The 19,070-nt window shown below is 41.5% G+C and overlaps 1 protein-coding gene across 2 annotated transcripts in view; it reads right to left on the bottom strand.

The window, feature by feature from the left end:
• Positions 1–19,070, bottom strand: part of SLIT1 (slit guidance ligand 1) — a 3,022,655-nt gene that overhangs the window by 799,962 nt on the left and 2,203,623 nt on the right. For both annotated transcript variants that reach the window (XM_044056244.1, XM_044056245.1), the window contains exon 13: positions 6,453–6,596. In XM_044056244.1, the coding sequence (XP_043912179.1) occupies positions 6,453–6,596 (144 nt within the window). The remainder of the gene's footprint in view (positions 1–6,452; positions 6,597–19,070) is intronic.

Below are 19,070 nucleotides of genomic sequence, written 5' to 3'. Positions count from 1 at the left end.
AAAAAATCCTATGCTGACAAATGGGAAATATTCTGTTCCTGGAGCCAAACTCAGGGGATGGGCACAAGAGTGCCCAATTTACTGCGCATTTTTCAATACTTAACTGAGATGCTTCACAAAGGCCTTTCCTTTTCTTCCACTAAAATTCATGCCTAGGCCATTTCAGCACATTATAATACAGAGCCTCCCCTCTTCTCTCATCCACTGTTGAAACAATTCCTCAGAGGGGCCAAAAACTTAAGACCACCCAGGAGAGCCCCTAATTCAGCCTGGGATCTTAACTTTGTATTGGAAAAGCTCACTTTACCTCCCTTTGAGCCAGCTGCAAATGCAGAGTTGAAATTCCTTTCTTGGAAAACAGCCTTCGTTCTAGCCATCACTTCTGCAAGAAGAGTGTCTGAATTACAGGCCCTCATGGCAGTGGAGCCTTTCATCATCTTTCATGCGGACAGGGTGTCCCTCAGGACCAATCCTTCCTTTATGCCCAAGGTGGTATCCAGTGTGGCCCTTAATCAGTCCATTCATTTGCCGACCTCCTTTTCTAATCCACAGAACAAAAATGGGAATGAATACTGCACTCCTTGGATGTGCACAGACAACTTAGATTTTACTTGTACAGGACTAAGCCTCTCAGGAAATCTGAACAACTATTGGTGGCATTTGCTGCAGGGGCAGAGGGGAAGACCATTTCAAAGCAAACCATTTCTAAGTGGATGGGCCATTGCATTCATTTTTGCTATAAGCACCATGGAAAACCTACCCCACAGGGGATAAGACCACATTCCACCAGGGCTGCATCTACCTCTACAGCCTTTCTCAGAGGTGTCCCTACCAGGGACATCCTAGAAGCTGCTACCTGGGGTTCTGTACATACCTTCACCAAGCATTACCACTTGCCAATTTTTTCTAAATCCAGAGCTGGTTTTGCCACTGCAGTCCTGCAGGGCCTAATAGCTGGTCCTAATGCTCTCTAATTGCCTCCCTCCTTCCGTAGCTTTGGAAATCTACCCAAATTTAATGACTGAAACAGTGAAACACAAAGAACGTAGTACAGTTGTGTGCACTTACCATAAATGTAGATGTTTGAGTGTATTCACTGTTCCAGTCCTGGTTACCCTCCCTCCAGCCCCTGACTTCTATTGACTATACCTCTCTTCTTGTTTATTACACTTAAAGCTTTCTGGTGTATTTTCTTTTTTGTATTTAATTGCTTCCCATTATGGGGGCACCTGACATCTGGGGCAAGAAAAAATGATGTAATGGCGTCGGCTGCATGCTTTATACCCCTGACTACCTGACGTCATGGAAGATGAGACAGCAACCAATGCAGGATCCAAGACTTTGATAATCAGGCCGACTGAGGGCTACCTGCAAGCAGATAACCCAAATGTAATGACTGCAACAGTGAATACACCCGAACATCTACATTTATGGTAAGTGTACACAACTGTACTTTTTTAGTACAATCTAGGACAGAACCTGCTGTTAAAAAAGGGATAATTAGTAGGGTACATAAAATATTGCACAATAAATATGAGTCAATCAGAGGAGGTTAGAAATTATTGGGAAGAGAGACTGGATAAGCAATTCCCAAAGAAACAATGGGAGGATATATGTATGGCTCCCAAATATGCAACAAAGTCTAGAAGATTTAGGATCTTTGCCTGGAAGTGCTTGGATAGATATTTTTATACCCTGAGCAGACTCCAAAGAATTTTTCCACAGGTAGATTGCAAATACTGGAGGTGTGATTGGGAAGTAAGAGGTAACTGGGAACACATTTTTGGGAGTGCAATGATTTAGCAGAGTATCAAAATTCCAAGCAGACTACACTGCCAGAAATACTGGGTGAGGAAGTTGGTGTAACTAAGAAAATTACCTTTTGTGCTGTGATACAGAATCATAATTGCCTAGACATAGTAAGACCTTGCTGATTTTTATTCTGGTGGCTGCCAAAAAAGCAAATTCTACAAAATGGAAATAAGTGTAAACCAACCATACTAGAAGCAGTGAATATAGTAACAGAGATAAAAGAACTGGAAGTGAGATCTTTAAAAAAAGGTAGGCACAAACTACATAAGGAAAAATTGGCACTGTATACATGCAGAATAATGTTTTGGAGGATGAATTAGGTTTAAGAGAAGGCAAGAATTGAATGAGATATGTAATGTTTCACTGACAATGACTGTATAGAAGATTATACATGACTGTATAATGTTTGCAATGAAAAATATGTCAGTATAGTTTGTTTTCATGTATATAGGTTCATAGGTGTGTACTAGGCTAATGGCCCTGGAGCTTTTACAAGCCTAGCCCATAGGATTACCCTAGCATCGTGCCACCCGACCTTAGTTCCTAGTGCCTCTGTCAAGCAGAGCCACTGGAGTGATCCCTAGGCTGAATTTTCTATTTCCCATCCACTCATCAAGGTTTCTCTTGAAGAGGGCCAGTGAGGTACTCTGCTTGAAATGTATGGGAAGTCTATTCCATAGCATGGGCAGTCTCTGGGTTATGAACCTGTCCCTCCAGCACATTCTGTTGATTGTGATAATGAGGCTGAGGTCTCTGGAGTGTGTGGTGCGGAAGGATTGGGATTTCTTTAGATGTAGCATTTCTAATAGAGCTAGGTCAGACATGGATTTGTAAGTCAAGCAGACATTGTCTCTAAGTAGGCGATATGAGACAGAGAATAGTTGGAGTTTTTTGAGTCTGTCCATATACGACAAGTGTTTAAGGCCTAGGATCCTCTTTGTGAGGTACTTTTGTGGCCTCTCCAGTTGTTGCAGGTATCTAGTGAGGTACATGCCAAATGGGGCATTGTACTCGATGACTGGCCTAATGAGGGAAGAGTAGAGGGAGACAATGACCTCTTTCTTCCTGGATGCAAAACCCTTAGTAATGAGATGTGCCACATAGAAGGACTTTCTGACCACAGTGGCAATGTGGTGGTCAAAAGAGAGGTTGCTGTCAACCTGTGTTCCCAGATCTCTTATAACGCCTTCTGTGTTCAGTGGACTACTATCAATGTGGTAATTCAAAGGAACCAGGTTTTTCCCAAGGGGGATGACGACACATTTTTTGGCATTGAGCTTAAGGCCATGGTTCTGACACCAGTTGTTGGTGTCATTGAGGCCTTTCTGTAGGATGTTAACATCACTTGGGGAGTTAATAACAGCTCCCAACTTGCAATCGTCTGTGAACTTTGTCAGCTAGTGTCCCTTCGTGTTGGCCTGGACTTCAGAGAAGTAGATACCAAACAGGAAAGACCCATGACCAAACCCTGTGGGACTCCACTCCTGACTGGTTGACAGTCTGACTTGGAGTCAGGTACTTTCACACTGTGGGTTCTATCTGTGAGCCAGTTTGCAACCCACCTAGTGACATAAGGGTTGATGCCCAGCTTAGTGAGGTTTTCTATGATTCCTGAGTGGGGAATGGTATCAAAGGCCTTGGCCAGATCAAGGTAGGCTATATGAGCCACCTTGCCTTCATCCACAGCTCTGGTGACTGACTCAAAGAAGTGAACCTAGTTGAGCAGGCATGATGTACCCTTCACAAAACCAAACTGTGTAGGATCCAGAGTTTGGAGATTCCCTATATCCTTGTTTATTAGGCCCATGATGATGCGGTTCCATAGCTTTGCATATCAGACTTGTCAGGCTAATTGGGCGATAATTCCCAGGGTCTGTAGTCACTCCTCCTTTGTGGAGAAGGATGACTGTAGCAGTGCTCCATTCGGTAGGGACAAAGCCTGAGGTGAGGCTGTGATTGAACAGGGCACACAGGTGAGGTGCCAGTTCACACTGTAGTTCATGTAGAACACAGGGATATTGCCAGGTTCCATAGAAGCTGTATTCTTGGCCTTGGACAGTGCAGTTTTAACCTATCCAGCAGTAATACTGGGTGCCTGACAATGTGATTGGTCCTTTGGGGTGAGAGCGGGGTAAAGTTAGCACTGAATCTGTCGGCCAGTATATTGGCAATATCTGTTGGCTCGGTATAGGAGGTACCATTGTGCAGTAGCTCAGAGCAAATCTGGGTATTGTGAAACTACAACCACAACTCCTTCACTTAAAAAAGCACAAATGAAGAAAAAACAAACACCGCCGGCTTCACTATAAAGGGTATATCCTGTAGCTGAAATACTGCAACTTGCCAGAAGATCCAATATACTCTATAATGGTGCACAAAGTTCAGCCACTTGTTAATAAAACCAAAGATTTATTGAACATATAAGACACAAACAGCAACCTGGGATTGAGCGAGCTTTCTTCTGTTAATACCAGACTTCATCAGAATCCAAAATAGTTAGCTGCCACATGCCTTAAATACTTTGAAACTTGTTTATCAAATTCTTTGTCGGGGATAGTTTTAAACTGACAAGTTGCAGTATTTCAGCTACAGGATATACCCTTTATAGTGAAGCCGACGGTGTTTGTTTTTTCAAATCTGGGTATTGCCATGGAGATTCTTTACATAACTTGAGGAGAGCATCTTAGTTCTATCGAGTATGACGAGATCCATGTATTTGTGTACGTGTTCGTACAGTGCATTAGTGTATGATTCGGTGGTTATGCAACTATTCTCCATTTGTATGGGTGCCGTGAAGTTAGCCACCTCTGTTTTTAGGAGCCCAAAGTTAGCTTTGGAGAAGTTTTTTATCGTGGTTACCTTTGTGGGGGAGTGGGTGGGAGGGATGTGGATTTCCAAGGTGATTAGTTTGTGGTCGGTTCTAACCAGGGAGGAGTTGACTATTGGTGTAGAGCTTCTGTCATAAGTGATAATTCAATGAAGATATTTCTTGTTTAAAAAAAAGAATGGTTTATGAAGGAAGCAGTTATGTCAGGCTGGGATATTTTTGATGTCTGACAAAAGAGATAATGTACAATAAAAAAGACAGTGAAATTAAGAACCTTACCAAACTAGGTATTATGGTACACTTGCTAAGTTCTATATTAAAAAAATACTAACATGGCAGAATCGGACAGAGCATGACAATGTTACTCAGTAAAACAGTTTTCCTTAACAGCAAACATTATTAACATAATGTCACATAATGTCAGTCATTGATCTAAGTGGTAAGCTCTAATTTTTTTGTTAGTATGATGGCATTCTCCATTGAGCTTTAAGGTATCACTCAGGAGAGGCTTATACCAAATCTAAATTTACTTGCATTGTTCAGAAAATGCAAGTGTGCATCTTAATTATTGTTCTTTTATTTTGTTTTAATGACTAGAAAAGGACTTATATAACAATATTTTGTTCACAATTTTAGGCAGTAGGAAACGATTACAAACCGCAAAATGAATTATATTGACCTACATGTAGCTAGAGTTTAGAACCAGGACACGTGAGTAACCACTACTTTGTAGCTGCAAGAAGGCCCCACAACCTGTTCTACACCCAGAGAAAGCTCACCTACTTTAGAGAATTTGAAGCAAATTGAGAGACATATTTCAGTCACCTGAGGAACTATCAACCTAAGAAAAACAAACTGGAAAAACATTGGTGGGTTAAAAGGATAAATCCCTGACTACTGTATCAGAGCTCTGAGACTGATTAACATCTTAGGATAGTGATGCTTTTAGGAGGGAAGAATACCGGGGCATACTACATAGGCCCCTTATAGAGGAGGAAAGACATACACAGCCTTTGTGTGGGTGCTAAGATCACCAAGCCGCCAATGAATAATAGCCTTTATAATGGGTGTGCAGGAGCAGCAACCATGTGTGGAAGTCATTGTGAACCTTTGTAGTAATGTGAATTGCCTATTCCCCTTGCCCAGGGATAGGATTTGGCCAGACCGTATAACCACATTGCACTGATATTGGAAAGGACACAAAGCATGCTCACAGCTGTTTGAATGATGTCCCCTGGGCAGCTGTAACCTTGATATTTGGTGAAATCGAGTAGGGGAGGTTTGATTGGCAGGGTCACGGGAAAAAAACTGCACAGACAAAAATATGGATATATCTGATCACGTTTCCATTTCAAACAGATGCTCTTTATTAGGCAGTTCCTCTCTCGGCATTTACCATTCTAATGATAACAGTAAGGCAACATAGTTATACAGATGCAAAGAATATAATTTCATGTCTGTGTTCTAAGAATTAAGGAAAGAAGGGGCACAGGCAATTTATACTAAATGAGCTAAGCCTGAGCTGAAATATCATAGGTTTTTCATAACTATGTGCAGCAAAGTGAGAGTGAAACAGATTGGGCAGTTCTGCCCAACTGTAACAACCTACTTTTTAGTTTTCTTTTATTTAGTTTTAATAAAGGACTGTCAGGGAGCTATCCTACATAACCATTTTGTAAATCTCAATGAAAAAAAAAAGGAAAAGTACAATGCATTTCTGCAGTTTTGTACAACTTATTTTGTTGGAGTCCTCTTCACTATATAATGCAATGCTAATGTGTCACTTGCTCTCCATCGCATTTTTAATACTTACAATGTCTGGATGGCCCGAAGGGCAGAAAATGTCCCCTTTGCCACAGTCTGTATCTTATTGTCGTACAGAGAAAGAAGTGAGAGATTCTGAAGATCCTGGAACATGTCTGCCCGTATACAGTTGATCTTATTTGCATTCAGAAGCCTACAGAAATACAAGAAACAGCTTTACTCATTGAGCAAAGGGGAAAATACCCTACATTTTTAATTAGGGATATTTCTATGCTTTATTTTTGCTTAAACCAAACTTATATTCTGCACAAGTATACATAAACTTACAGTAAGCAGCAGAAGCGAAATACATTAGTAGTTTGCTTAACAACTAGAATAGTGAACCATTACACAGTGTGTAGACATTTAGGCTTTGTCATGGTATGATTCCTCTTAAGCCACAGACGAGACCTTGGTTTACCAAAAAAAAAATTAGATGCCCTGCCCTAGTCTTACATACATGCACGCAAACACACATAAACACATGCACATGCTCGAAAGAGCCAAGATCTGGTTTAGTACACATTTTTATTTTTAATTTAAACAAAAATACACATTTTCATTGACTGCTATAATGCAAAGTTTAGCCAGACTCTACATAAAAAGAATAATGAATAATGTTCTAAGAGACAATGTTACTTACTTAGGCCCCCCCTTGAAACAGGCTCTAGCTTCCACATCATGGCAGGCATCATCATTTGAGAAATGCAAAAACCACAACAGAGATGTGAGGAGATAGCTGTCCTCAGCATTAAGGTAGGGACTGATTTCTACCCACATCAGTGAATCATGTATTTCTCGTGCTAAATACAAAGACAAACTGAATACAGATCAGCAAGCTCCTGCCTGGTGCCCTGCAGAGTTCTACAGCAGCAGAGAGACAAAAGAGAGACTTTGGAGTGATTAAGTATAATTTTTCTGCATTTTCTTGCTTCCTTTAGCTAATTCTGCCTAAAATGCCGATTTCCTAGAGTTTCTGTGATTTAAAAAGCTTGTTTCAGCTACATATTGTACTTATTTTACTGCCTGCACTTTAACAAAGTAATTTTTGTGTTTAAATTACATGTTTAACTGTTGTAGGCTACACACTCAAGTGTGATAGCCATTTCTGTGCATTTAAAGTGTTTTTTTTAATTGTATTTGCTTTATTTTCTGGAAAAAAACAAAAAAAACAAACAAAAAAAAAACTTGTTTTCCTGCCTTTCTAAGCTAGTATAGTCCAGTTTTCAGGTTAGTGCTGAATTCAGGGCTGTGTTACAAGTTTCTGTATTTGCCCACACCTTACTTGGATAGAAGGAAGTTTCTCTAATCACTGTGAGAGAGGAAGCTTTGAGCAACCTATCTGCCCCTGGAGAAGTGGTTTCAGCCCAGAAATTAGTAGTTTATTGGCCATTTTGGGTTAATTTCTATCTCTTTCATTTTCCTCGGTTTTGCGCGCCGGGCGCCGGTTAGCTAGGGTATAACTATTCCCAGCTCCACAAAATCTACTCTTCAATTTTTCCCTTGGAACTAGACAAACTTTCAACTTAAGCACTCAAACCATTCACTTCTCATCCCGGCACTTGCTCAAAACTCATAGTAAGCACTAATAATCCTTAGCACTAGACTCCCCTATACTGTAGAGAAGGACAAGTCTCTCTATTTGACCTTATCAGCCAATCAGTAAAACAGTTCACTGTACCTATCCAGGCATGTCCAAAGGGCAGTTTCAGGTGTACTCTCCAGTCCAACTGGTGAATCTGGGCATTTTGAGGCAATGTGACAATTGCCTCATGTACACAGACAACCCTCGCCTCCTTCCACCAAACACTAATACATGCAAGAGATGCAATTACACAGCCAAACTGGAGGCTAAGCTCTCTCAACTGGACCAGGCAGTCAATTGGACAGGGGAATTACTTGCATCGCACCACCAGTCTCACACAGACCTATGAAACCAGCACTGGCAAAAAACACACATAAATACATGAAAACATACTCGGAGGCTCTAAATAAAAATCTGCAAAAGCAACAGAGACCTCCAAAGCAGACATTCAAACAACCTCCACCCCCCAACACAAACCATGAAACATATACTTCACAAAACCAGTGTGCCACGCAATCACAGCCCTTAAGGCAAAATAACATACCCAACACACTAGTAATAGGTGACTCTATAGTCAGGCACACTGACGTCCCACTCTAGGCTGAACAAGGAGAAGGTTACTGTTAGCTGCCTGTCGGGTGCCAGGATCCGCCACATAACACAAGCACTCATGTCACTCCAGAGCAAGTACAAATATGACTCTGTCATTGTCCATATTGGTGTGAATGACCTGAGCCATACCTCCCTGGACTACATGGAGGAGCTCTCTGATCACATAGTCCAGACCGGTATGACCCTGACCCAGAGTAGCATCCTGCCTCACCAAGAATGATACCACGGTATAGAGAAAAATTATCAATTTCAACAACTGGCTAAGCTTCTGGTGTCATTCAAAGGGGATCCAGTGTCTGTCAGCCTGGGATGACATGCTCGACAAGCCACGCTGCTTTGCTAGAGACGGCCTGCACCTGTCACCCTTAGACTTTTGAATACTGGCCAAGGCTCTTGCCACCTCCATACTGCCTTTTTAGGCAAGGCTCAAAAGACAAATCCACCACTGTAAACAGCACAAGTAACAAAAAACTGAGGGTAATGCCACTCAATGCCAGAAGTCTCAACCTCAAAATGCACACACTCAAGGCACTCCTCAGAAAATCGATATATGTGCAGTAACTGAAACCTGGTTTAAGGCTCCAGAGAACACCCCAGCACTACCAGGCTGCAACTCATACCATATATTTTGGCCACAAAACCTGGACTGAAATACAAAAGGCAAGGGAGTATTCATATTCATCAAGGATACCCACACCTCCAGGTTAGTGGCACAGCACGATGCTTCCGAGATCATCCAATTGCAACTAACAACGGACAAAACTGATATTCAAATTATAGCTTGCTACAGATCACCCACCATGTCCCAGGACCCCCACTCCACATTCTTGGAAACACTGGGAAACATAATGGTCCTACCAAACACCCTGATATTGGGTGATTTCAATTACCCAAACATTAACTGGGAGAACTACTCAAGTACAAACTCCCTTGCCCAACATTTCCTAGAATTTATAAACTCAAATGCCCTGGATCAACTGGTCAACACCCCCATCAGAGGTGACAACATACTGGACCTGGTCATCACCAACATGGACAACCGGTGTTCCACACTGGAGGTCAACCCCTCACTGGTTAGATCTGACCATAAACTAATCACTCTGGATATCCACATTCCGCCACCACCCTCAGTCAAAGAAACCACCGTGAAAAACTTTTCAAAAGCAAACTTCACTTTACTTAAGACCGAGGTGGGAAATTTCAAAGCCCCCATGCTAAAGGATAACGCTGTCCAAGCTGCAAAATCCTTTACTAATGCACTCTATGGGCACATAAAAGAATGCATGGATCATGCTATCCCAGAGAAAACCAAGACTCACTCCTCCAAGAAAAGGAAACCAGTCTGGTGGACCCCTGCCATAAACAAGCTGTACAACAGAAGGAGGAAACTAGCACAGAAAAGAGTAAAATCCCAAGAAGGGAAGACATCCCTGATCAGTATCAGCAAGAAACTACGTTCCCTCATAAAATCATCCAAGGCTAGCTACGAAAAGAAAAATTGCCATGGACTCCAAAGATAACCACAAGGCATTCTTTAGCTCTGTTAAGAATCTAAGTGGCAATTCTCAGATCTTCTCGGAGTTAGTGCAGAATGGCAAAAAATACATTGAACTGACCATTATAGCCAACATCCTGGCAGACAGGTTCAGTGCAAACTTCAACCCCCTCTCACCCCCAAACGGCCTATAACTATACCAGAAGAATGTAGTGCCCCTGAAATCACAGACACTCAGGTTAGAACAGTCCTCTCCAAAGCCAAAAACACAGCATCAATGGGACCGGATGGTGTCCCAGGCTGCATCCTACATGAGCTCAAAGATGAACTAATCCCCTCACCTAAACACACTGTTTAAACTCAGCCTCTCCACAGGCTACATGCCCACAGAGTGGTGCACAGCAACGGTTATTCTACTCCACAAAGGTGGAGCCACAACGGACCCTGGGAACTATCGCCCTATAAGCCTGACTTGCTTGGTCTGCAAAGCTATGGAGCACATCATCATGGATCTCATTAATAGAGACATTGGGAACCTCCAAACACTGGACCCTACCCAGCTCAGCTTTGTTAAGGGCAGATCATGCCTCCTAAACCTAGTGGACTTCTTTGAGACAGTTACCAAGGCTATAGATGAGGGAAATGTGGTCCACACAGCCTACCTAGACCTTGCAAAGGCTTTTGATGCTATTCCCCACTCAGGTATTATAGACAAGCTCACCAGCCTGAACATAAATACCTACATCACGAGATGGGTTGCCAACTGGCTCACGGACAGAACCCACATGGTAAGAGTTGCGGGAGCTAGGTCTGACTCTACACCGGTTACAAGTGGCATTCCCCAGGGCTCAGTTTTAGGACCCCCCCTGTTTGGCATATACTTCTCAGAGGTAAAGGCAAGCACAGGAGGACTAAGGCTTACCAATTTCACAGATGACTGCAAACTAGGGGCTATAACTGACTCTACGGTTGACACAGACATCCTCCAAAAGGGCCTCACTGAGACAGATACCTGGTGTCAAAACCATGGCCTTAAGCTAAATCCTAAAAAGTGCATAGTCATCCCCTTTGGAAAAAACAAAGTACCCACAAACTACCACATAGGTGGTAGCCCCCTAAATACAGAAGACATAATAAGGGATCTGAGGACCCAAGTAAATAGTAACCTCTCCTTTGATAATCACATTGCCAAAGTGGTTAGAAAATCCTTCTATGTGGCCCACCTAATCACAAAAGGGTTTGCATCCAGACTGAAAGAGGTCATTGGGCCCCTCTATGCATCACTCATCAGACCCATCATACAGTACAATGCCCCATTTGGGATATACCTTACAAGACACCTGCAACAACTGGAAAGACCACAGAAGTACCTCACCAAGATGATCACTGGCCTCAAGCAGATGCCCTATGCAGCTCGACTGAAGAAACTCCAGCTGTACTTGGTTGCATACTGCCTACTCAGAGGTGATCTCTGCCTGACATACAAGGCCATTTCCAACCCAGAATTGATGGACATGCTCCACCTAAAGAAAACCATATCCCCTCGAGCCACACACTCCACGGATCTAAACCTTACCACAATAAATAGGACATGCTGGAGGGATAGATTCCCCCAAAGGACCAATCACAATACCAGTAGATTGCCAGGCACCCAGTATTACTGCTGTACAGGTTAAAACAGCACTGTCCAAGGCTAAGAATACAGCTTCTATGGGACCTGCCAGTATCCCTGGCTGTGTTCTACATGAACTACAGAGTGAACTGGCACCTCACCTGTGTGCCCTGTTCAATCACAGCCTCACCTCAGGCTTTGTCCCTACTGAATGTTGCACTGCTACAGTCATCCCTCCCCACAAAGGGGGAGTGACTACAGATCCCGGGAACTATCGCCCCATTAGCCTGATGAGTCTGATATGCAAAGCTATGGAATGCATCATCATGGACCTAATAAACAAGGATATAGGGAATCTCCAAACTCTGGATCCTACACAGTTTGGTTTTGTGAAGGGTAGATCATGCCTGCTCAACTTGGTTGACTTCTTTGAGTCAGTCACCAGAGCTGTGGATGAAGGTAAGGTGGTTCATACAGCCTACCTTGATCTGGCCAAGGCCTTTGATACCATTCCTCACTCAGGAATCATAGAAAAACTTACTAAGCTAGGTATCAACCTTTATATCACTAGGTGGGTTGCAAACTAGCTCACAGATAGAACCCACAGTTTGAAAGTAGAACCCACAGTATAAAAGTAGCTGACTCCAAGTCAGACTGCCAACCAGTCATGAGAGCAGTCCCTAAGGGTTCAGTCCTGGGTCCTCTCCTATTTGGTATCTACTTCTCTGAAGTCCAGGTCAACATGAACGGACTCTGGCTGACTAAGTTTGCAGATGATTGCAAGTTGGGAGCTATTATTAACTCCCCAAGTGATGTTACCATCCTACAGAAAGGCCTCAATGAGACCAAAGACTGGTGTCAGAACCATGGCCTTAAGCTCAATGCCAAAATGTGTCATCATCCCCTTTGGGAAAAACCCAGTTCCTTTGAATTACCACACTGATGGTAGTCCACTGAACACAGAAGGTGTTATAAGACATCTGGGAACACAGGTTGACAGCAACCTCTCTTTTGACCACCACGTTGCCACTGTGGTCAGAAAGTCTTTCTATGTGGCACATCTCATTACTAACGGTTTTGCATCCAGGAAGAAAGAGGTCATTGTCTCCCTCTACTCTTTCCTCATTAGGCCAATCATCAAGCACAAAGCCCTATTTGGCATGTACCTCACTAGACACCTGCAATAACTGGAGAGGCTGCAAATGTATCTCACAAAGAGGATCCTAGGCCTTAAACACTTGTCCTATATGGACAGACTCAAAAAAACTCCCAACTATTCTCTGTCTCATATCGCCTACTTAGGGGCGATCTCTGCTTGACTTACAAAGCCATGTCTGACCCAGCTCTGTTAGAAATGCTACATCTAAAGAAATCCCAGTCCCTCCGCACCACACGCTCCAGAGACCTCAACCTCATTACCACAATCAACAGAACATGCTGGATGGACAGGTTCATAACCCAGAGACTGCCTATGCTATGGAATAGACTTCCCATACATGTCAAGCAGAGCACCTCACTGGCCCTCTTCAAGAGAAATCTTGATGAGTGGATGGGAAATAGAAAATTCACCCCGGGGATCACTGCAGTGGCTCTACTCGACAGAGGCACTAAGAACAAAGGTTGGATGGCACAGGGTAATCCTATGGGCTAGGCTTGTAAAGGCTCCAGGGCCATTAGCCTAGTACACTCCTATGAACCTATGAACACAGTGGTGTCACCAATATTTTAAAGAAAGAAGACCCACATTTTACATCTCTTTTTTTTCAAAAGGAAAAATAAATTAATTTGTTAGGCAGATTTTGCAAATTTTGTTAGGCAGATTTTTGCAGTATCTGAAAATCATCACATTTTGCTCTGTGTTGCTCATTATATGCTTATCTTTTGTTGCTCACAGTTGCATAAACTTGTGTTTTTGAGCAGTATCCCATAATCTTACTAAAAGTAGAAACAGATATTCAATTTTCAGCATTCAAACTTTATGCTAATTAGGTTTACCTAAGTACCTCCTTATACATACCAACTCTAGAGAATAATCTAGATTTTACCTAGGGTCTTTCAATGTCCATAGCATAGTGTTCAAATGGCACTTGTATATGATGAATTGGAATCAGTGGATTCTTAAATTCAGGATGGGATACCATTTTCTGACACTCTGGACAAGAAGCACATACATTTGTTTTATCTCTTTTATTATAACTGGCCAATAAAATCTGGCTAATACTCTTGCCTTACCTTTGTCCATCCGCAGGTGACCTCCTAACATCTGACCATGGGCTAACTTTATTACCAGTGTCTTATAAGGTTTTGGAACTGTCTCTTTATTTACTCTACAAGAGGACATATTTTAATTCAAAGAAGGTGTAAGAAGAAAAGGGGGCATTTTGTACAGTTTTCCCTTATAACTGGTTATATTCTCTCTTGATTTATTTAAAGTATCACCTTTCCACTGTGGTTTTTTTAAGTTTATGTGATTGTGACGGATCCACACAGTCTACCAGTTTTTTGTTATGCCTCGAGCCACATATAGGTTCATAGGTTCATAGATTAGTACTAGGCTAACTACCCTTGTGGGCCATTTTAAGCCTAGCCAGTTCACTCTGTATGTTTAATTATTATTGCTAGATCTGACATGCTGCTACCTCACTATATGCTGCTAATATTTTAACAATACAATATGCTTAAGAGCAGACCTTGCTCACTGATTACTGGTATTACTGAACTTTTCTTGACCTGTACGTTGTTTGTCAGCTTAAAATATGTTTACCAGAATATGGAGGATTTCAATGAGGAACTATATCACAAGTTTGTGAGCTAACTGTTCTTTAGAAAAGGGAAGTAAGGCATAAGACCAGGCATTACGAGACTTGTTTACAACTTAGGAAATTATCTGTAATTTTCTAAAATATTCCATCAACTCATGATGAGCTTGTGATCAATATGTCATTAGTTGACCCTGTTTTTTGTTCAAGGCTATAAAAAGCTCAAAGGCTAAAACAGAAATCATCATCATCAGCATCAGCACTAGCCTGAACTGAGCATAAGAGCCATTTTGCCAGTGTCGGCCTCGCCTTGACTGAACAGATAGCTGTACTGAATAAGATTAAAGTCTCCCTATCAGTGGCAAAGATTATTTTGTTTATGCATATGCTTGTAAGTACATGATTTATTAGTTTTTTCTGTTTACTTAGTAAGTTTTTGTTTAATAAATTGTTAAGTTTGAGCCTTGGTGTCTTGTGTCATTTCTAATTCTGTATTAACCTCAGACTTTAAAGTAACAGACTAGTTCATTTGGCGCAGTGAGCAGGGTCTGAGGTTTGCAGTGGAAATGTCACAACAACAACCAATGTTTTTTCCTTTTAAACATGTAGGCATAGGCAAGAAGGATGTTGTGTCAGGCACCCCAAATAAGGTGGGCATTGGTACTGTAGTGCCAGCACTGTTTGGGAAATGGGATCCTCTTGCCAAGGTATTAAGTCAAGTTTCACCCCCTCCTTCCTCAAAGCCTTTGCAGGAAAGACCTAAGGCAGACCCCGATAGTCTAGCTAAAGCTTTATCGGAACTAAAATTGGATGATAAGTAGAAAAAGATGAAGGAAGGGGTGGTAGCAGCCAGATGGCTGTTCTTTGAGGCAATTCAGGAATTAGACAGAGATGTAGAGAAACTAAAAGAAAAAGTTTTAGGGTTAGAAGAGCAATATAAAGAACATGCTCATGCACATAGAATGGATAGAGATGCCTTAAAAAAGGCAGATATGGCACTTGTCAAAGCAGGAGAGAAAGCTGAACACTGGGAATCTAATTCAGTGACTTTAGCTACTTGAATAATTCAGCAGCACAGATAGCAGAATGGAAGAAGATGTCGCCCGCCCTCAAGGCTTCGGGTTCGTGCTTTGCTGTGAAAAGCAGAGTTTTACCCCGAGAAGTGGGAAGGTAATCTCCCCTCAACTGATGAGGGTGATAGTGATTTTAAAATAGTAAATTCCCCATCAGTGGAGGCACACCCAGTTATTGAGAGAAAGGGACAGTATACTGGGGGAGGTGGCGCCACAACAATGGGTTGAAGTGCGGAGTTATACTCAAGCTGAATTATTAAATATAATCCAAATCTATAAGCAAAAGCCAGGGGAAACTGTTTTAGCATGGTTTCTTCAGGTTTGGAATACAGGGGGAGAAGCAGTGACTCTAAATGCCAAAGAAATGCACCAATGTGCATGCTTCATGTTTCACCCACGGTTAAAACAAATAGTAAATAATGTGAACCATGATGATCCCCATGTGAGTACACTGGTGGCATGGTTAGCCATGGCTTTACAAGCTACTTGGCCTGATGCTACAGCAGTAGCTGATGAACATAAGCCTTGGAAAACAATAGCAGAGGCAATACAACAGTTAAGAAAAATGGCTATGTTGGCTGCCATTTATTCATTGGAATTAAAGAATGGGGCAGTAGTGCTTCCGAAAGGACCAGATGCACAAATAATGACCAGCAATATGAGGAGTAAATTGATTAAAAATGCATCACAGTGGTGGAAAGGGCAGCTGATGGCTGCCTTGGTGGGCTGCGTGGGTTGCCAGATATGGGATGTAATAGTCACTCTAAATCAAATGGCAGAATTGGTGGAAAAAAGAGAACAGGGAAGAGCTAGAAAAGCAAATGCAGAGAAGCCAAAAGATAAATCTGGTGAAAAAGTCACAAGAAAGCAAATGTTTCTGGATCTATTAAGGTGGGGGGTAGAAGTTGCAGAAATAGATGGAATAGCTACTGAGGAATTATATAAAGAATGGAAGCAAAAACAAAAAGAGAAAGGCTCAAACTCTAGCAAAACCCTACAAAAAGTCCATCCAGAAGTACCACTGAAGGGAAGGTAGGGTGAAATCAATTATATCCTGACATCCCTACTGATGAGGAGTTAGCACAGTGGCAAAAGGGAGAATTCAGTGATGAGAGAGATTGGGGAGAAAAGGAATGGAGAACCCCGGTTAAAAAACAGAGACAAATTGACTAGTAAGCGGGTCCCCAGTAGCTAGGGGTACGGTAAGAGCAATTACACCTAGGGACCGATGCCCTTATGTACCTCTTACCATTTTTTGGAGGGGAGGACCACAACATGTGAAGGCTCTGGTAGACACAGGATCAAAAATAAACAGTTTTGCAGGCAACCCCCGTAAATTTTGTGGACAATATGTAGAGATTGATGGTTATGGAGGGGCAAAAACACTAGGTACCAAAACCAAGATTAAGATAGCTTTTGGGGATGGTATTCCTATTTTCATTAAAGCAGCAATAGCTCCAGTACCTGAACACATTTTAGAAATAGATATGTTAAAGGGTAGAACTTTGGAAACCAGTGTAGGACCATTTAGATTTGGAGTGCAGCATTTGTCAGTCAACGCAGTTAAGGCTGTAGTCCGAGGCAATGCTAAGTGGAAACCACTTTATATTCCCACACCTAAAACCATAGTAAACATCAAACAGTATTGTATTCCAGGTGGGCACGCTGAGATCATCGAAACGATCCAAGGACTGCTTCGGGTTGGCATACTTGTGCCAACTGTGAGTCCATTCAACAGTCCAGTGTGGCCGGTAAAGAAACCTGATGGGTCATGGCAGATAACTGTAGATTACTGAGATCTGAACAAGGTGGCCCCACCTTTAGTAGCAGCTCTTCCAGATATTGTTACGATCATGGAAAGATTGTCTTCATCTGCTGGACCATATCATGCAGTTTTGGACTTAGCAAATGCTTTCATCTCCATTCCAATAGCAGAAGAAAGCAGAGCCCAATTTGCTTTTACTTGGGAGGGGAGGCAGTACACCTTCCAAGTGTTACCACAGGGATATCTACACAGCCCTACCCTGTGTCATGGACTGGTGGCTAGAGATCTAGCCAAGTTACAACTGAACAAAGTGACAATTTTTCATTACATTGATGACATAATGATTACCAGAGAAAAGTCTGATGTGGATATCACACTTCTTCTTCTTTCGGCTTTTCCCAGTTAGGGGTCGCCACAGCGGATCACCTGTTCGCTCATTGGCACATATCACTGTGTATGTTTGATTATTATTGCTAAATTGATTATTGCTAGATCTGACATACTGCTACCTCACTATATGCTGCTAATATTGTAACAATACAATATGCTTAAGAGCAGGCCTTGCTCACTGATTACTGGTATTACTGAACTTTTCTTGACCTGTAAGTTGTTTGTCAGCTTAAAAGATGTTTACCAGAATATGGGGGATTTCAACGAGGAACTATATCACAAGTTTGTGAGCTAACTGTTCTTTAAAAAAGGAAAGTAAGGCATAAGACCAGGCATTACGAAACTTGTTTATAACTTAGAAAATGATCTGTAATTTTCTAAAATATTCCATCAACTCATAATGAGCTTGTGCTCAATATGTCATTAGTTGACCCTGTTGTTTGTTCAAGGCTATAAAAAGCTCAAAGGCTAAAATGAAAATCATTATCATCCAGATTTGCTCACAGCACTAGCCTAAACTGAGCATAAGAGCCATTTTGCCAGTGTTGGCCTTGCCTTGATTGAACAGATAGCTGTACTAAATAAGATTAAAGTCTCCCTATCAGTGGCAAAGATAATTTTGTTTTGCATATGCTTGTAAGTACATGATTTATTAGTTTTTTCTGTTTACTTAGTAAGTTTTTGTTTAATAAATTGTTAAGTTTGAGCCTTGGTGTCTCGTGTCATTTCTATTTTTTTTTCAACAATCCGTCTTTTATTGTTTTTCAATTACATAACTACACACTATAAATATATACAATATATACATGATTGCTTCCAAAAGTTACATAAACATTATATATTAATACAAATTATTAAAAAAGAAATACAACATGAAAAAGTCAACAATCTGTATTATTGTTACGATCTATGTCAAATCTAAGATTGCATCAGTCTTATAAATATGTGTCCTGAGTAATAGTGGATAAGAACCCCTAGGCCAACACAATATTGAAGATTTGCTCCCATATTTTTATATTATTTATGCTTTTCTTATGGTCATTGATTAACAATTTATGGGCTAATATGTGTCTGATTGCTAATATTCTAAAATTTTCCCAAGATGTCTGAGTCGGGTTCAACCAGTTTGAAGCTATGTATAGTTTCATTAATAAACAAATATTCATGATTATGATCTTTTTTGATTTATCTAAGTTATCTGGAGGAATATGTAGGATCATAAATTCCCAGGAGAGTGTTGAATGCTGGTATCCCATTTTCTGTAACTGAAGTTTTAATGAATTCCAAAGTTTAAAAATGCATTTGCAACTCCAAAACATGTGAAACAAGTCAGCTGT

The sequence above is a fragment of the Protopterus annectens genome, chromosome 14.part0 (genome assembly GCF_019279795.1).
Source record: "Protopterus annectens isolate FY-2018-M chromosome 14.part0, PAN1.0, whole genome shotgun sequence".
In the NCBI taxonomy this organism is placed as follows: domain Eukaryota; kingdom Metazoa; phylum Chordata; order Ceratodontiformes; family Protopteridae; genus Protopterus; species Protopterus annectens.
The sequence above is the reverse complement of the archived record's forward strand: the minus strand, read 5'-3'. Positions and strand labels throughout refer to the sequence as shown.